At 43.7% G+C, this 15,521-nt stretch overlaps 1 protein-coding gene across 1 annotated transcript in view; it reads left to right on the top strand.

The window, feature by feature from the left end:
• The window catches only part of PTPN11 (protein tyrosine phosphatase non-receptor type 11), an 811,421-nt gene that overhangs the window by 288,309 nt on the left and 507,591 nt on the right, over positions 1-15,521 (top strand). Inside the window, 1 exon segment of the mRNA XM_044069754.1 lies at positions 15,450-15,514. Coding sequence (XP_043925689.1) covers positions 15,450-15,514 — 65 coding nt within the window.

Genomic DNA, 15,521 nt, shown 5'->3' with positions numbered 1-15,521 from the left:
GGATGCATTTGCCTGGGGAATGGAATGCTTTGGTAGACTCTTTTTTTGCAAGTTGTGCGTAGGTCTGTGATGACAGATCATTCTTATGTTTTATTTTCACATGACTGATTTAGGGCAACAATTTAATAGGCCATTTTGCCTGTCCATAAAAAGCCCAACTTTTATTTATAATCAGGTCTTTTGGATGTCTTCCAGTTGGAATGGAGCAGGGATTTTCTTTATTTTCCCCCTATCGAGCTCTCTGATTTTGAGTCTTTTTTTGAATGTGGCATATACAACCCAAGGCAGCCTAGCTTTGGAAAGCCTTATTTTATTTAACTATTTGACAAGGACCTGTATTATGCCTCAGCATGTTTCTTCAGCTAGATCTTTCCCTTATACTAGCCAGCACTGCATCTTTCAGATTCTTGCCAAACAAAAACTGTTGATGTCCTTCTATTCTCGTGTTGAATGTATTCATAACTGTAGGGAGGTCGCTGCCTACAACACTGGACATCCGACTAGTATACCAAAGTCTTAGGAGCAGGGGTACATGTGACGTTGCCTGTCAGAGCCATAAACCAACATTGGCTATAAAAGTGACATCTGCATGTACCCACTTCAGAACCTTTCTGTTGCAGTGATCTACATACCTCTGATCGCCAGCTCCAGGAATCGGTTTGATTGTTTGTTTCAGCCATCCGATACAGATTAAGTACTGTTCTACTGACAGTAAACATAGCCAACATTTTTTTTTAATTATAGTTCTTAATGTACAAGCCTCCTATAGTAGCCCTCAGTGACTGGTCCTGAGGCCCCCTACACTGGCCATCAGGACCAGTTACTGTTTAATGATCAAGATTGGTTTATAGCTGATATTAAAACAAACAATTCAGCTGTCGGTCCTTATTCTGATTATAAAAAGGGGGAAGCAATTCTTGCACCTCAGACATGTATACATAAATGAAGTGTTCATTCTGCGATGTGATGGCCAATGTAATTTAGTTTAGGATTGCAGGGTAACCATTGCCATCCTATTGTGACACACTGTGAATAAACAGCAGAGAATCAAATCTTGAACAGGGTAGCACATTGTTGCATTAGGCACATCCACTGACCCATGGCGTTTACACCTACAGACATTGTGAAAGGAGTATCAGATGTCCTTCCTTAATCACTGTTGCAGTATTCCTTACTATAAGGATATCCTGGCATATGTCAGACGCAAGTCCTACATCCAAAGTATAAGGTAAATAAGTAACATACGAGTACAGAACCCTCGATCTCTTTGCTGTCAGTTCGAATGTAGCATTCCATCTTCAGTGTGCAGGTTTTAAGTTTAAATGTAAATGACTGAATATTGGGCATGCAAGTACCCTGCAGGGAACCTTTCCTTTTTCTTAGCTCTGTTTATTGCAGGTACATGTCATCTAGAAAGGAGAAAAGTGATTGAGGAAGGCAGATTCTCCATAAGGAGTTGTGGAACACTTTCATTAAGAGTGTTCTATTTGCCAGGTCTTCATTCCTAAGACCCTGCTCAGCTGTCTTTCTACCCCCTCTGACTTTCTTGAAAATCAGCACCTTAAGCTTCTTGCTCAAGATGCCATAGCTTCATAATCTTCAAACCTGATGTCCAGCCTTCTGTAAAGAAGTTGAAAAAAATTGAAATCTGAGATTTCTAATGTCCTGTCCCTGCTGGACATCTCCTTTGTCTGCGACTGCAGACTGCCAGGTTCCAGTGCCCACCTCTTCTGTCATCGGCCCTTTGGAGGCCGATATGAGGCATGCTGTTTGCACGTACTCTGAGGTTAAGCTAGCATCTGTTGAGGATGAGAAGGGGGAAAGCTCTGCTGGTGATTTTCTGAAGAGCCTGAGGGGGATTCTGCAGATTCTTGTTCAGGAAGAAGTCCTGAGTTCTTTAATACAGGTATGTCAGTATGGCTTGGAAACTGAGGTTTGTGAGGACAGATTTTCCTGTTTAAAAATATGCAGTAAACCAGACATATTGTTCCTGTTGCCAAGGGCCACCAGAAAAAATGGTAAGACTTTACCCAAGGTCTTTTTAAAGATGTGATGGCTTTTAAGCCTTCTCATTGGTTTAGTCCCTTCTTTTATAGGTCTTCCTCCTCCTATTCCTTTTGATTGGGGAGACTACTACTTTTGAAGATTTAGATTCCGGGGAGGAGCCTTTAGCTTATTCTTCCCAGATTCATTTGCTTCTTGTAGTGGGTTCTGATGAGGTGGATTATTTCCTTTTATTCCCCAGTGGTGGAGCTTTCATTTTAAGTGGGAAAGTTCTTGGAGGTCTGACATGCAGAAGAGGTATTATGGTCTGATTCGAATGGATTCCTGTATGTGGTGCTTGTTCTTGAAGCCCTGTTGGACCATTTTAAGTCTGCTTCTCAAATGCTTGAGGCTCAACCTGCTGCTCAAAAAAAAAAAAAAAAGATTTTCTAAGTTCCCTGAGGCTCAGAAGTTTCTTAATAAGAATCCTTCATATCCCTCTGTCATTTGTTTCTCGGGTGACAGACCCACTAATCTTATTGCTTTTCCTGAAGTCTTGCCAACAGACAAAGATCCAAAAAACATAGAGCAACAGGCTGTCCGGAACACAAATCCAATTTTATTTTAAATATTAAAACCCACCATTAAGTGTTTTCGTCGTCCAGTCACGACTTCAGAATAAAAAAAAAACACTACTAAGCCACACTTAAATAGTTATGGGTTAAACCATTCAAGTAACCCCCACCACACACACAAACAGATTCCACTTATATTTTTAAAAATACACGAGTATTTCGCTCACATAGAGCTAGCAGTGGGCTTGTATGCAACAGAAACAGTAGATTAAACATTTTTGAAATCATACAGCTAATAAATGTTGTACATCATCACCCAACCTCCTAATAACACCAACAATAATAACCATTGTATAACAAAGCAAGATCTTGTTCATATAAAATAAAATAAGAAAAAAAGCACAGTTCTAACTGGAACAGGCAACCGTCAGATATTCCTTTTCATGTGTTTTCATATTTTTACTGTCATATGGAATATCCTAAAAAAAAATTAACAGTGGTATATTACTATTTGCATTTAAAAATTCTTATCATACAATGACTGGCCATTACAAAAGACATGCATCTAAAACGTTTCTCCCTGGACCTCCACTTAAATCGGCTTTGTTCCAAGTCTGACTTTCCTGGTAAACAAATGTTAAATAATTGAAAACGAACTGCTGATTGGTCAGCCTAATCAGTATGCCCATTGTAAATCCGAGCATATACCAATGGAAAAATGTCTGGTCGTCCAGACTTTTTTCCGTTAATATATGCAACAAAAAATTTACTTTTATTTCATTTTTCTTAAGCTGACAATACTGGAGACTAAAACAGAGACAGCACAGAGAAAAATAAAAGGATAATCAGGTAAGTTGCATAAAATTAAATAAACGTACCTGATTATCCTTTCATTCCCGCTGTCACATCTCTCCTGTGCATTACAAGCCTCGTGGTTAGTTTGTTTACTTTTTTTTTTTTTGTTTTTAGTTTAAAAAAAAAAAAAAAACAATGGAGATATTTGTTTCTCCATTGCTTCTTCACTCAGCACTGGTGTACTGCAAAAGGGTAGGATCGCAAGTCCCATACGCATGAGTAGTGCATCAGCAGTGCTCCAGGATATCAAAGGAAAAGCAGAAGACCGCCACAGCTCCATTATACAAAGACATTATTTAAGAATAGTATTTTTTTTCTTAAATGTCATTGCATAATAGCAATAACCAACTCTGTGTTGTGGTATGTTAAAAGATTTTCCCACAGTTGCATTTGTTTAATCACTCTGGCTAGATAGATTTGTGGACTATATTAATAATTGTACCCCATTTTTGAAATTTACGGTTGAATCCCAACTTGAAAGTATTTCTTATTCGGATGTGTTATTGATAAAGGACACAAGTAGGGGTAGATATAAATCCTGCATCCACCATAAAAGTGCATAGTCTAATAGCTTACTTCACTTCTCTGGTTCACCCCCCCCCCCAATCAGAAATGGGCAGTAATAAAAAGTCAATTGGTGAGGGCAGCCCATATGGTGATGTTGGAAGAGGACTTTTTATTGGAGTGTGAATTAATGAGGGGGATGTTTGTAAGCAGGGGGTATCCTGAGGTGATGGTGGAGGAAATTAGTGGGGCAACATGGAAAAGGAAGAATGCATACTTTTAAACCCACTTTGAGGGTTACAGCCTGTGGTGTAGACCTATGGGTATGTATGCAGGATATGGACAATTCCCACCTTCGCGTTGTGGGTAATGATATATCAGTAACAAGTTGAGTGGATGAACAGCTGGATATGGGCAGTTAAAACCACTTCCTTTCAGAATGGCTTTCATTTGATTTGGATATTAAGGAAGAACTAGGAGATTTTTAGTGATAATCCTTTTCTTAGAGCTAGGCTTGGACCCTGTCCCTTATTGGTATTCCCTAAAGGGAAGAATTTAAAGAATATTCTGGAGACTAGTGGTAATAATAGGGACAATACCCGACGTACATATAAGGGTATGAGAAAATGTTCGAGATGCTCCCAATGTAAAGTTATTATTGAGAGTATGAACTTTACCATTCGAGGTAAGACGTACAAAGTGGTGGGTAACTAATTGTGAGCCAGTGTGGTATATCTTGCTCAGTGTGTGGAGTGCCCCTGCTTTTACATTGGGAAAACTGATCGTAAGTTAAGGGAGCGGGTGTATGAACACGAATATAGTTTAAGAAACCATACTATGGATAGCGTGTTGGCCAAACACAATCGGGATAATCCAGGTCACATGTTCAAGTATATGGTAATTGACCAAGTGAAACTGGACATTAGGGTAGGGTTTAAACCCACTTACCCTGGAGAAGATGATGACCTGGCAAATGGTGCTTGATGCAAGCACTTGGCTGGGACTTAATGAATACATCTCAGTTACTTGTATACTTAAACTGAAATCTTTAACAAGGTGAAATAGTAGGGGTGAATTATTATTTACTGTCGTATTTATTACGTATAAACAAGTACTTTAATTAGGTAGATATTTTTGTATATATACTGCTTTTTACAAGTTTAAGTATTGTGAAAGTACTTCATTTTCTTTTCGGCTTTTCCCGGTTAGGGGTCGCCACAGCGGATCACCTGTCCGCTCATGATTGGCAGTGGAGTTTTACAGTGTCGAGTTGCCAGCCTGGCGCCCAGCCTTCCACAGAAGGCACACACATATACACACTCACACCCAGGGCCAATTTAGAGTGTCCAATCCACCTACTGCATGTCTTTGGGATGTGGGAGGAAATAGGAGCACCCGGAGGAAACCCATGCGACCACAGGGAGGACATGCAGACTCCGCACAGAAGGCACCCCAGCCGGGGATCGAACCCAAGTATTGTACTAAAGATTTTTAAATACAAATATTAGTATACTGTGGTACTGTTACTGTGCTTCTGCCTGTAATTTGTCACATATTGGTAGGGCAATGTAAAGCAATATGACAATACAAAAACAAAGTTTACAAAATTTAGAAATTACATCCAAAAATGAGACTCACTCACCTCACCACACTCACCCACTCACTTAACCACACTCACTTAACCACACTCACCCACCACACTCACCCACGCTCAACTCACCCACGCTCAACTCACCCACGCTCAACTCACCCACGCTCAACTCACTTCCCACCCACCACCCTCACCACACTCACTCACCCACCCACCACCCTCACCACACTCACTCACCCACCCACACTCACCACCCTCACTCATTCACCCACATTCACCTCACCCACCCACACTCAACCACTCTCACCCACCCACCACACTCACCCACACACAACTGCTCACCCACACTCAACTGCTCACTCACCCACCCACACCCACTCACTACACTCACTACACTCACCACCCACCACACTCACCCACACCCAATCACCCCACTCACCCACTCGCTCACCCGCCACACTCGCTCACTCACCCGCCACCCTCACTCACCCGCCACCCTCACTCACTCACCCGCCACCCTCACTCACTCACCCGCCACCCTCACTCACTCACCCGCCACCCTCACTCACTCACCCGCCACCCTCACTCACTCACCCGCCACCCTCACTCACTCACCCGCCACCCTCACTCACTCACCCGCCACACTCACTCACTCACTCGCCACCCTCACTCACTCACTCACTCGCCACCCTCACTCATTCACTCACTCGCCACCCTCACTCATTCACTCACTCGCCACCCTCACTCATTCACTCACTCGCCACCCTCACTCATTCACTCACTCGCCACCCTCACTCATTCACTCACTCGCCACCCTCACTCATTCACTCACTCGCCACCCTCACTCACTCACTCATTCGCCACCCTCACGCACTCACTCACCGCCACCCTCACTCACTCACTCGCCACCCTCACTCACTCACTCGCCACCCTCACTCACTCACTCGCCACCCTCACTCACTCACTCACTCGCCACCCTCACTCACTCACTCCGCCACCCTCACCACTCACTCACTCGCCACCCTCACTCACTCACCACCGCCACCCTCACTCACTCACTGACTCGCCACCCTCAGTCACTCACTCACTCGCCACCCTCACTCACTCACTCACTCGCCACCCTCACTCACTCACTCGCCACCCTCACTCACTCACTCACTCGCCACCCTCACTCACTCACTCACTCGCCACCCTCACTCACTCACTCACTCGCCACCCTCACTCACTCACTCACCCTCACTCACTCACTCACTCGCCACCCTCACTCACTCACTCACTCGCCACCCTCACTCACTCACTCACTCGCCACCCTCACTCACTCACTCGCCACCCTCACTCACTCACTCGCCACCCTCACTCACTCACTCGCCACCCTCACTCACTCGCCACCCTCACTCACTCACTCGCCACCCTCACTCACTCACTCGCCACCCTCACTCACTCACCCTTTCATACACCTAACCACAAGTTTGTTTTGGCAACACCAAGAATGACCCCAGGCTTCGTCCGAGGAATGCACGAGTAATTATGTACTTTGGATGTGCAGACATCAGAAACAGAAACACATGCCTACACAGATCTTACACATCAAACCGCTCCATTCAAATTGTACATGAAATGCACCCATTGAACAGTTTTCCACCTACAACATTATTAAAGTACTTTAATCCAACACTAGTGAGCCCTACTTTACACAGCCCAGTAAACCTGTCCCCAGATTCAGCTTCTACAGCACAGTCCAATAAACTGTCTACTGTACATTAGTGTTAACACAGGAATTTCCAGTTCTTATCAGCATAACCACATACACAGTCTTCCACCTCAGACCTTTCATGAAAGATGTTTTATTTTTAAACTTTCATCCTTCCCACTTTAGGGGTCTTACATAAATCCCAGCAAAAAGGAGACCTATAAACTGCAATCACCCTGATCCAAATCCATCCAAACATGGCTTCAAAACTAAAGGTGTTACGGTTTTGAGGGGCGGGTTAAGCAACCATGCCCACACCACCTGGGAACAATCAAATTCTTCCTGTCTTTATAACTACACAGTTCCACAACCACAGGGAAAAAATTACCCAGCAAAGGCACACCAGTACCTAATGGAATTAAGTGACAATTCAACACTAAATCATAAATCACAAAACGGACTTGATCAATTCAGTATATGAAGAACATGCCAGTATAGTTTATTTAAAGTTACATCTGTGCTGGGACAGCTTTAGAGATAAAGTGGTTTTGTAAAATTCAGCAGATACTGGCAGAGTGCCCTTTATCACACAAACGTGCACACACTTGCCCCTTATCACACAGATGCGCACACACTTGCCCCTTATCACACAGAAACAAAGTTTGTTTGGCAACAGCTAAAATGACTCAAGGGCTTCTTCCTTCTGATAGCAGTCTGTTAACTATAGGTTCATAGGTTTGTACTAGGCTATCGGCCCTAGGGCTTATACAAGCCTAGCCGTAACAATTCCCTGGCTATTACCTCCACACTATTTTCTACCCTGGACCCCTGTCTAGCAGGGTAAGTGACGTGATCCCTGGGGTTAATTTCTTTCTCCCATCCAATCGTCAATGTTCCATTTGAAAAGGGCCAAAGAGGCGGTCTGCTTGACATGTATGGGCAGTTTATTCCAGAGTCTGGGCAGTCTGAGTCAGGAACCTATCCCTCCAGCATTTGTTTATTGTGATGACAAGGTTTACATCCCTGGAGCATGTAGCTCTGAGGGATTGGGATTTCTTTAAGTGTAGCATGTCCCAGAATGGGTACATGTTTTTTCCCAAAGGGGATAACTATACATTTCTTGGCACTGAGCTTGAGCCCATGAGTCTGGCACCAAGCATCTGTTTCTGTAAGGCCCTTTTCTAGAGTATCCATAACATTTGGGGATTCAATAATGGCTCCCAGTTTTCAGTAATCTGTGAACTTTGTTAGCCAGAATCCCTTAGTGTTGGCCTGTACTTCAGAGAAGTAGATGCCAAACAAGAGCAGTCCCAGGACTGACCCTTGAGGTACTCTGACTTGTCAGAAGCTGGATTTGGAGTGGGCTACTTTTACAGCATGGGTTCTGTCAGTAAGCCAGTTGGCAATCCATCGAGTGATGTAAGGATTAATGTCCAGCTTAGTAAGCATTCACACACACACACACACTTGCCCCTTGCTTGCATTCTCACACACACACAAACTTGCCCCTTGCTTGCATTCACACACACACACACTTGCCCCTTGCTTGCATTCACACACACACACACACACACTTGCCCCTTGCTTGCATTCTCACACACACACACACACACTTGCCCCTTGCTTGCATTCTCACACACACACACACACACACACTTGCCCCTTGCTTGCATTCACACACACACACACACACACACACACACACACACACACACACACACACACTTGCCCCTTGCTTGCATTCACACACACACACAAACTTGCCCCTTGCTTGCATTCACACACACACACACACACACACACACACACACACACACACACACACTTGCCCCTTGCTTGCATTCACACACACACACACACACACACACACACTTGCCCCTTGCTTGCATTCTCACACACACACACTTGCCCCTTGCTTGCATTCACACACACACACACACACTTGCCCCTTGCTTCACACACACACACACACACACACACACACACACACACACACTTGCCTTGTTCAGATTACACACACACACACACACACACACACACACACACACACACACACACACACACACACACACACACACACACTTGCCCCTTGCTTGCATTCACACACATCACTAATACTGCCTATGCTGATAAAGCAATTCCAATATCCATAACTGAAAAATCTGGCATGGTACAATTAACACCACTAAAGCTACTGATGTGTTACAGTAAGACAATCTAGCAAACCTGAGCGAACAGTCAGTTCGTACAAGACCAGTGTTATTGCAAAATATCAATGCTAATAATACATATAAGTGGAAACAAATGGGTGCCACTGATGAAATTAAATAGTATTCTCCATTCATAATGAATACTCCTGCTACGCTGACTCAGCAGAAAGTACAGTTGTGTTCCTACCATAAATGTAGATGTTCGAGTGTATTCACTGTTGCAGTCATTACTCTTGGGTTATCCTGCTGGCAGGCTACTTGCTGTCGGCCTGAATTCCAAAGTCTTGGTTTGGCGTTGGTTGCGGTCACCTCTTCCCTGACGTCAGTGTGCCAGGGGTATAAAAGATGCAGCCAACGCCATTTTCTTCAGTTTTTCTTGGCCCAGATGTCAGGTTCCTCCAAAAGGGTAGGCTAAAAATTATGCCAATAAACGTGCATGCACTAAGGTAACCATTTCCTTAATCTACAAGCAAATACACCACATAGGTTGTATAGAATAGAGAAGTACAGATAAGATCCAGCAAAAGAAAGGGGGATGGTGGGAGGGTAACCTGGACTGCAACAGTGAATACACTCGAACATCTACATTTATGGTAGGTACACAACTGTACTATGTTGATCATGTTTCACTGTTGCAGTCATTACTCTTGGGTTGAATCCCAAAGCTGAGGATGGGTGGCTAGGGCTAAATAGGATTAGGAGAGGCTATGAGGCCCTGCAGATCTGCAGTGGCAAAGCCTGCTCTGGATTTAGAGTAGAGAGGTAAGTGGTAGTGCTTTGTAAAGGTGTGCACCGAACTCCAAGTTCCAGCCTCTAAGATGTCTTTGGTTGGTACTCCTCTGAGGAAGGCTGCTGCTCTGGTTGAATGTAGCCTAATGTCCTTAGGCACTGATTTGCCATGTTGTGAATAGCAGAAACTAATGCAATGGCCTATCCATTTTGAAATTGTCTGTTTTGAGATGGCCTTTCCTTGTGATCCTGCAGCATATGCCACTAAAAGTTGCTCAGTCTTTCTGAAAGCTTTAGTTCTGTCCAAGTAGAAGCGTAGCTGTCTGTGTATGTCCAAAGAATGCAGAAGTCTCTCACCCTTGTTCTGTGGGTTTGGATAAAAGGTAGGCAAGTGAATGATTTGGTTAAGGGCCACACTGGACACCACCTTAGGCATAAATGTCGGGTTTGTCCTCAGAGAAACCCTGTCTGGATGGAAAATGATAAAAGGTTCCACAGCCATGAGTGCCTGTAACTCCGAGACTCATCTTGCAGAGGTTATTGCTAGGAGCAGAGCTGTTTTCCAGGATAAGAATTTTATATCAGCTGTTGAGGCTGGCTCAAAAGGAGGCAGTATGAGTTTTTCCAAGACATAATTGAGGTCCCATGCAGGTATTGGTGCTCTCCTTGGATGTCTTATGTTTTTGGCCCCTCTGAAGTACTGCCTTATTAAAGAATGAGAAAAGATAGGTGGTTCTGTATTGTAATGGGCTGAAATGGCAGAGGCATGGATCTTAATTGATGAAAAGGATAGGCCTCTGTCCAGCATCTCAGTTAAGTATTGTAAAATCTGAGGAATGTTTGCAACAAACCTGTCATTTCCTTGTGCCTGGTTCCAAGCACAGAATCTCTTCCATTTTTCTGAATAAGATTTTCTAGTACTGGGCCTCCTGGCCTCCAAAATAACATCCATCACAGCTTTGGAGAGAGGAGTGTTCTGAATGGCTACATTATCTGCCATGCTGCCAGATTTAAGGTCCTGAGTTGGCTGTGCAGGATCTGATTGTTTTGTTGGGTCAGTAAGAGGAATTTGAGGCAATGTCCAGGCTGGACCTTGAGACAAATTCTTTAGGATTGGGTACCAGTGCTGGCGTGGCCAGTATCATTTTTGGCTTCTCTTGTCTGACCTTTAGGAGTACCTCGGGGAGGAGAGGCAGTGGAGGAAAGGCATATACTGTTAGGTTTTTCCAGCTGAAGGATAAGGCATCCACTTTCCATGCTTGCTTGTGATAAGTGTTTGTGCAGAATCTCTGTAGTTGGCAGTTGTGAGGGGAGGCAAACAGATCTATGTCTGGGCATCCCCATTTCCTTGTTATGCTGAAGACTTGTGGATCCAGTTTCCACTTGTGGGGATCCATGAGGTTTCTGCTTAGTTTGTCTGCCAGAGTATTTTCTTTCCTGGTAGGAATTGTGCTTGCAGGTGAACTTGATAAGTCAATGCTGTGTCCCACAAAGTCATGGCTTGTCTGCAGAGGGGGCAGGAATGTGTGCCTCCCTGCTTGTTTATGTACCACATGACTGTAGTATTGTCTGTCTGTATCAGTAGTTGTCCTGGATGAAGTACATCCTTGAAAGCTGTCAGGGCATTTTGAACAGCTAGCATCTCTTTTTGATTGATATGAAGATGCATCTGGCTTGCGGGCCATGTGCACTGAATACATTTTTCTGCCATGTGGGCGCCCCAGGAGTAATCTGATGCATCCGTTGTTAGTGTCTGCCTGGCTGTGGGTAAAGTAAATGGCTGTCCCTTGTTGTGGTGACAGGCCTGTGCCCACCATCGAAACTCCTGTTGCAGACAGGGAATGAGGGTAATTAATGTTTCCAGGCTGTGGCAATGTTGAGTCCAATCACTTTTTAGATACCACTGTAGTTTCCTCGTATGCAGTCTGGCATATGGAATTAGCAGGATGCCATGAAGCCCAAAGACTGCAGAATTTTTCTTGCAGATAACTGGGTCTTTGTTGCCAACATTTTGAAGGAAGAAGTCAATTGCCTTTGTTTGTCTAGTGTGAGATAAGCCATCTGGGCAGTTGTATTTAAGCTTGCACCCAGGAATATTATCTCTTGAGAGGGTACCAGTTTTGATTTAGTTTCGTTTACTGTGTACCCTAGGCAAATTAGTAATCTTTTTACAACTGCCAGATGCTTTAGTAGAATGTCCTTGTTCTCTGCTTGAATAAGGCAGTTGTCCAAGTAAGGATATATTTGAATTCCTCTTTGTCTGCAAAATGCAATTACTGGTGCCAGGCATTTTGTGAAGACACTGGGTGCAGTAGATAAGCCAAAGGGCAGTGCAGAGAATTGGTAGTGCATTGAGCCAGCTATGAATCTGAGGTATCTTCTGCAAGATTGTCTGATTGGGACATGCAGGTATGCCTCTTTTAGGTCCAAAGTTACAAGCCAAGCCTTCTTGCCCAGCATGGGCAGAAGCTGCTGCAGAGTCAACATTTTGAATTTTGGAACGTCCAGAAATGTGTTTAGAATAGACAGGTCCAGTATTAGTCTCCAGGCTTTGTCCTTTCTGGGTATCAAGAAAAGTCTTGAGTAAAATCCTTGTCCCCTGCTCTTGCTGTGGTACTCGCTGAATGGCCCTCATGTCCATGAGGGATGAAACTTGCTTTTGTGCTTCTGCCCATTGATTGTATGGCAGGTCTGGCATATCTTTTGCCCTTGGCAGGGTGTGAAAGTGGAACCTGTATCCCTGAGACACTATATTCAAGACCCATTTGTCCTGGGTGATCATGTGCCAATTTTGTGAAAAAAGTGCTAGTTTTCCCCCTAAGGGGGTTGCCAAAAGATAAGTGCTTGGTGCTGGCAGAGGAAAGTCATTGGGACTGTTTCCTGTATAGCTGTGATTTGTCTTCTCCGCCTTTGGAGGTAGAAGTACCCCATTGTTTAGATCTGTATGAGCCTTGGGGCTGGGATCTGCCTCTGGGGCATCTGTAGCTGCCTCTTTGTGGCCTGTCTGACACCAGAAAGGACCAATTCTTTGTGGGCCAGTTCCTGCTAAATCTGGGTGGCTGCACCTGTAAGAAATCCTTAACTGTCTGCATGGACTTTGCTTTGCCCTCCATTTTCTTCAACACCTCCTCTGCTTTAACACCAAAGTATCATGCTGTAATGGAGCGTCTAATAATTTTGCTTTAACATGATCAGGCAGATTCTGTTCCTTTAACCAAGCATGCCTCCTAATGATAGAACCCGTAACAGCGGCCCTGCAAGAGGCCTCCAGAGAATCAAAACCACATTGCAAAGTATGCCTTCCCACTTGTTCAGTTGCATGCAATAAATCCTGCATTTCCTTTTTTTCTGCACATTCAGAATTTGTTAATATTTTCTGTTTAAGCAGTGATATTAAGTATTGCTGATATTTAAGCATATGAAATTGACAATTTAAAGCCCTCTCAGCCACGGTAGCAGAAGTGTAAACCTTTTTCCCCATCTGTCCAGTGCCCTTGAATCCCTATCAGAGGGGATAGGGTTTGTTGCAGTGGAAGCCATGACCCCTTTGGGACCCTGAGAAGTAGTTTCTGGGTCAGCAGCAGGGTTTTTATAAAGAAATTTATGTGAATCTGGAACCCTGTAGTATCTGTCTGGCTTAACAGGTGCAGGGGGTAAAGAGTCAGGAGACAGACCGGACTCTGAAAATACATCATCTACAATGTCTAAAACAGGGGGGATAGCAAGAGGCCTGTGCTGAGGTAGTAAAGGAAAGTCTCTGAGCCTTTTCTTAGATTCTGAAAAGTCTTGGCTCTCCCAGTGGAAGTGCTCCCTCATGGTATACAGGGTTTCCCCAAAAGAATAATCCTCAGGAGGAGAGGCTGAAGGGATAGATTCTTCAGCAGCAGAATCCTCATAGGGAGGAAGAGAGTATTCCTGTTCAGAAGAACGTCATAAACTATATCAGGCAGCACAAAATAGGATGAAGTGCATTCAAACAGGGGCTGTGTGTAGAATTACATTTTGAATTCACTAGGAAGACTTATCTTACCAATGAAGCAAAAAATGCAGACGAAAATGCAGGAAATCCAAACTTTTCAGTCGTCCCTCAAACAAATGCAGTTGACAGGATACACATACAATGAAAAGGAGTTCCACACACCACATGGATTTTATTAGGTTGAGTGGGCTGGGTAAGGCAGGTCTGACATCACAATGTGGGAGGAACACTGGCTCTTCTATACAGCATGCAAATCAGGCAGGGATTAAGTCACTTTGGGGGAGGAAACATCCCGATAGCTAGAGCAAGAGCAGATGGCAGATGTGACATCATAATTTCAGAGCCAGCTACAGGTTTTTCAAGTTTGTTTGCAAAGTGAAACAAAAACAGTATAGAAAGCTAGGAAGCAGAACAGGGAAAACAGTTGAGTGGGTTATTTTTCAAAGCTGCAAGGGTGATTTTTTTTTAAGCTTTATCAACGCACAGGGACTGGAAGAGTCAGCAGGTTGGGGAATCTGCTTTAATATCCTGTTGTTTTCCTTTAATGTGTACCTTATATTGCTGTAATATGTGCTACTTTGCACAGCAGGCTGTTATGTAGCTCCTGCATTCATGCAGGCCTGCTTCTGCAGCCATCTGTGTGACAGTAGTGTGCCTTTCACCACATACTATTTTCATATTATATTTGGTGACTAGTTGTCACTGTGGTCCCGATAGACTCATGTTGGTCAGTCCATTGCTTTACATATGATTAACCTATTTTATTTTTAAATTGTGCAGCCAGATGCTGTAGCATATCCCTTTGTACAGCAGGTTGTTAATAGCTGTAGGTAAATTACTTTGGTTTAGGATGAAGTGATGTTGGCAGAACCTTTTAGAACCTCAAGTAGCTGATTTTACAGACCTGGAAAATGAAGGTCAGTGGACGTAGCAGATTGCCAAAATTGATACAAAGTGCTGTACCTCGTCAGAGTGTACCCCCAGAATGTTTGCTGTTTGTCCCTGTTAGTTGCCCTAATAGGATACTTGGGAAAAATATTAGTGTTTTTATCCATAGTCATCTGTACTAATGTTACTAAACCTTGGGGATGTAAAAAGAAGCAGGGCTAAATTTTTTTCCTTGCCTGGATGACAGAGCTTACAAAATGTAATGTGATCATTAATCTGAAAAGAATGGTTGCATTGGTGCTTAATCTGTGATGCACTGCACTTTTAAAATTCATAGTATCTGAATAATTAAAGCTGCTGACCTCTTCTGACTTTTGAACCTACAGTATTTTCTAATGTCATTAAGGAGTATTGTCTAAGTTTCACTTTTGTTTATTCTTTGTAGTTGATCACACCCGAGTTGTTCTGCATGACGGTGATCCAAACGAGCCTGTTTCCGATTATATCAATGCTAAAA

This window comes from Protopterus annectens, chromosome 4.part0, assembly GCF_019279795.1.
Source record: "Protopterus annectens isolate FY-2018-M chromosome 4.part0, PAN1.0, whole genome shotgun sequence".
In the NCBI taxonomy this organism is placed as follows: Eukaryota; Metazoa; Chordata; order Ceratodontiformes; family Protopteridae; genus Protopterus; species Protopterus annectens.
Note: the sequence above shows the minus strand (reverse complement) of the source record. Positions and strands in the feature narration are given on the sequence as shown.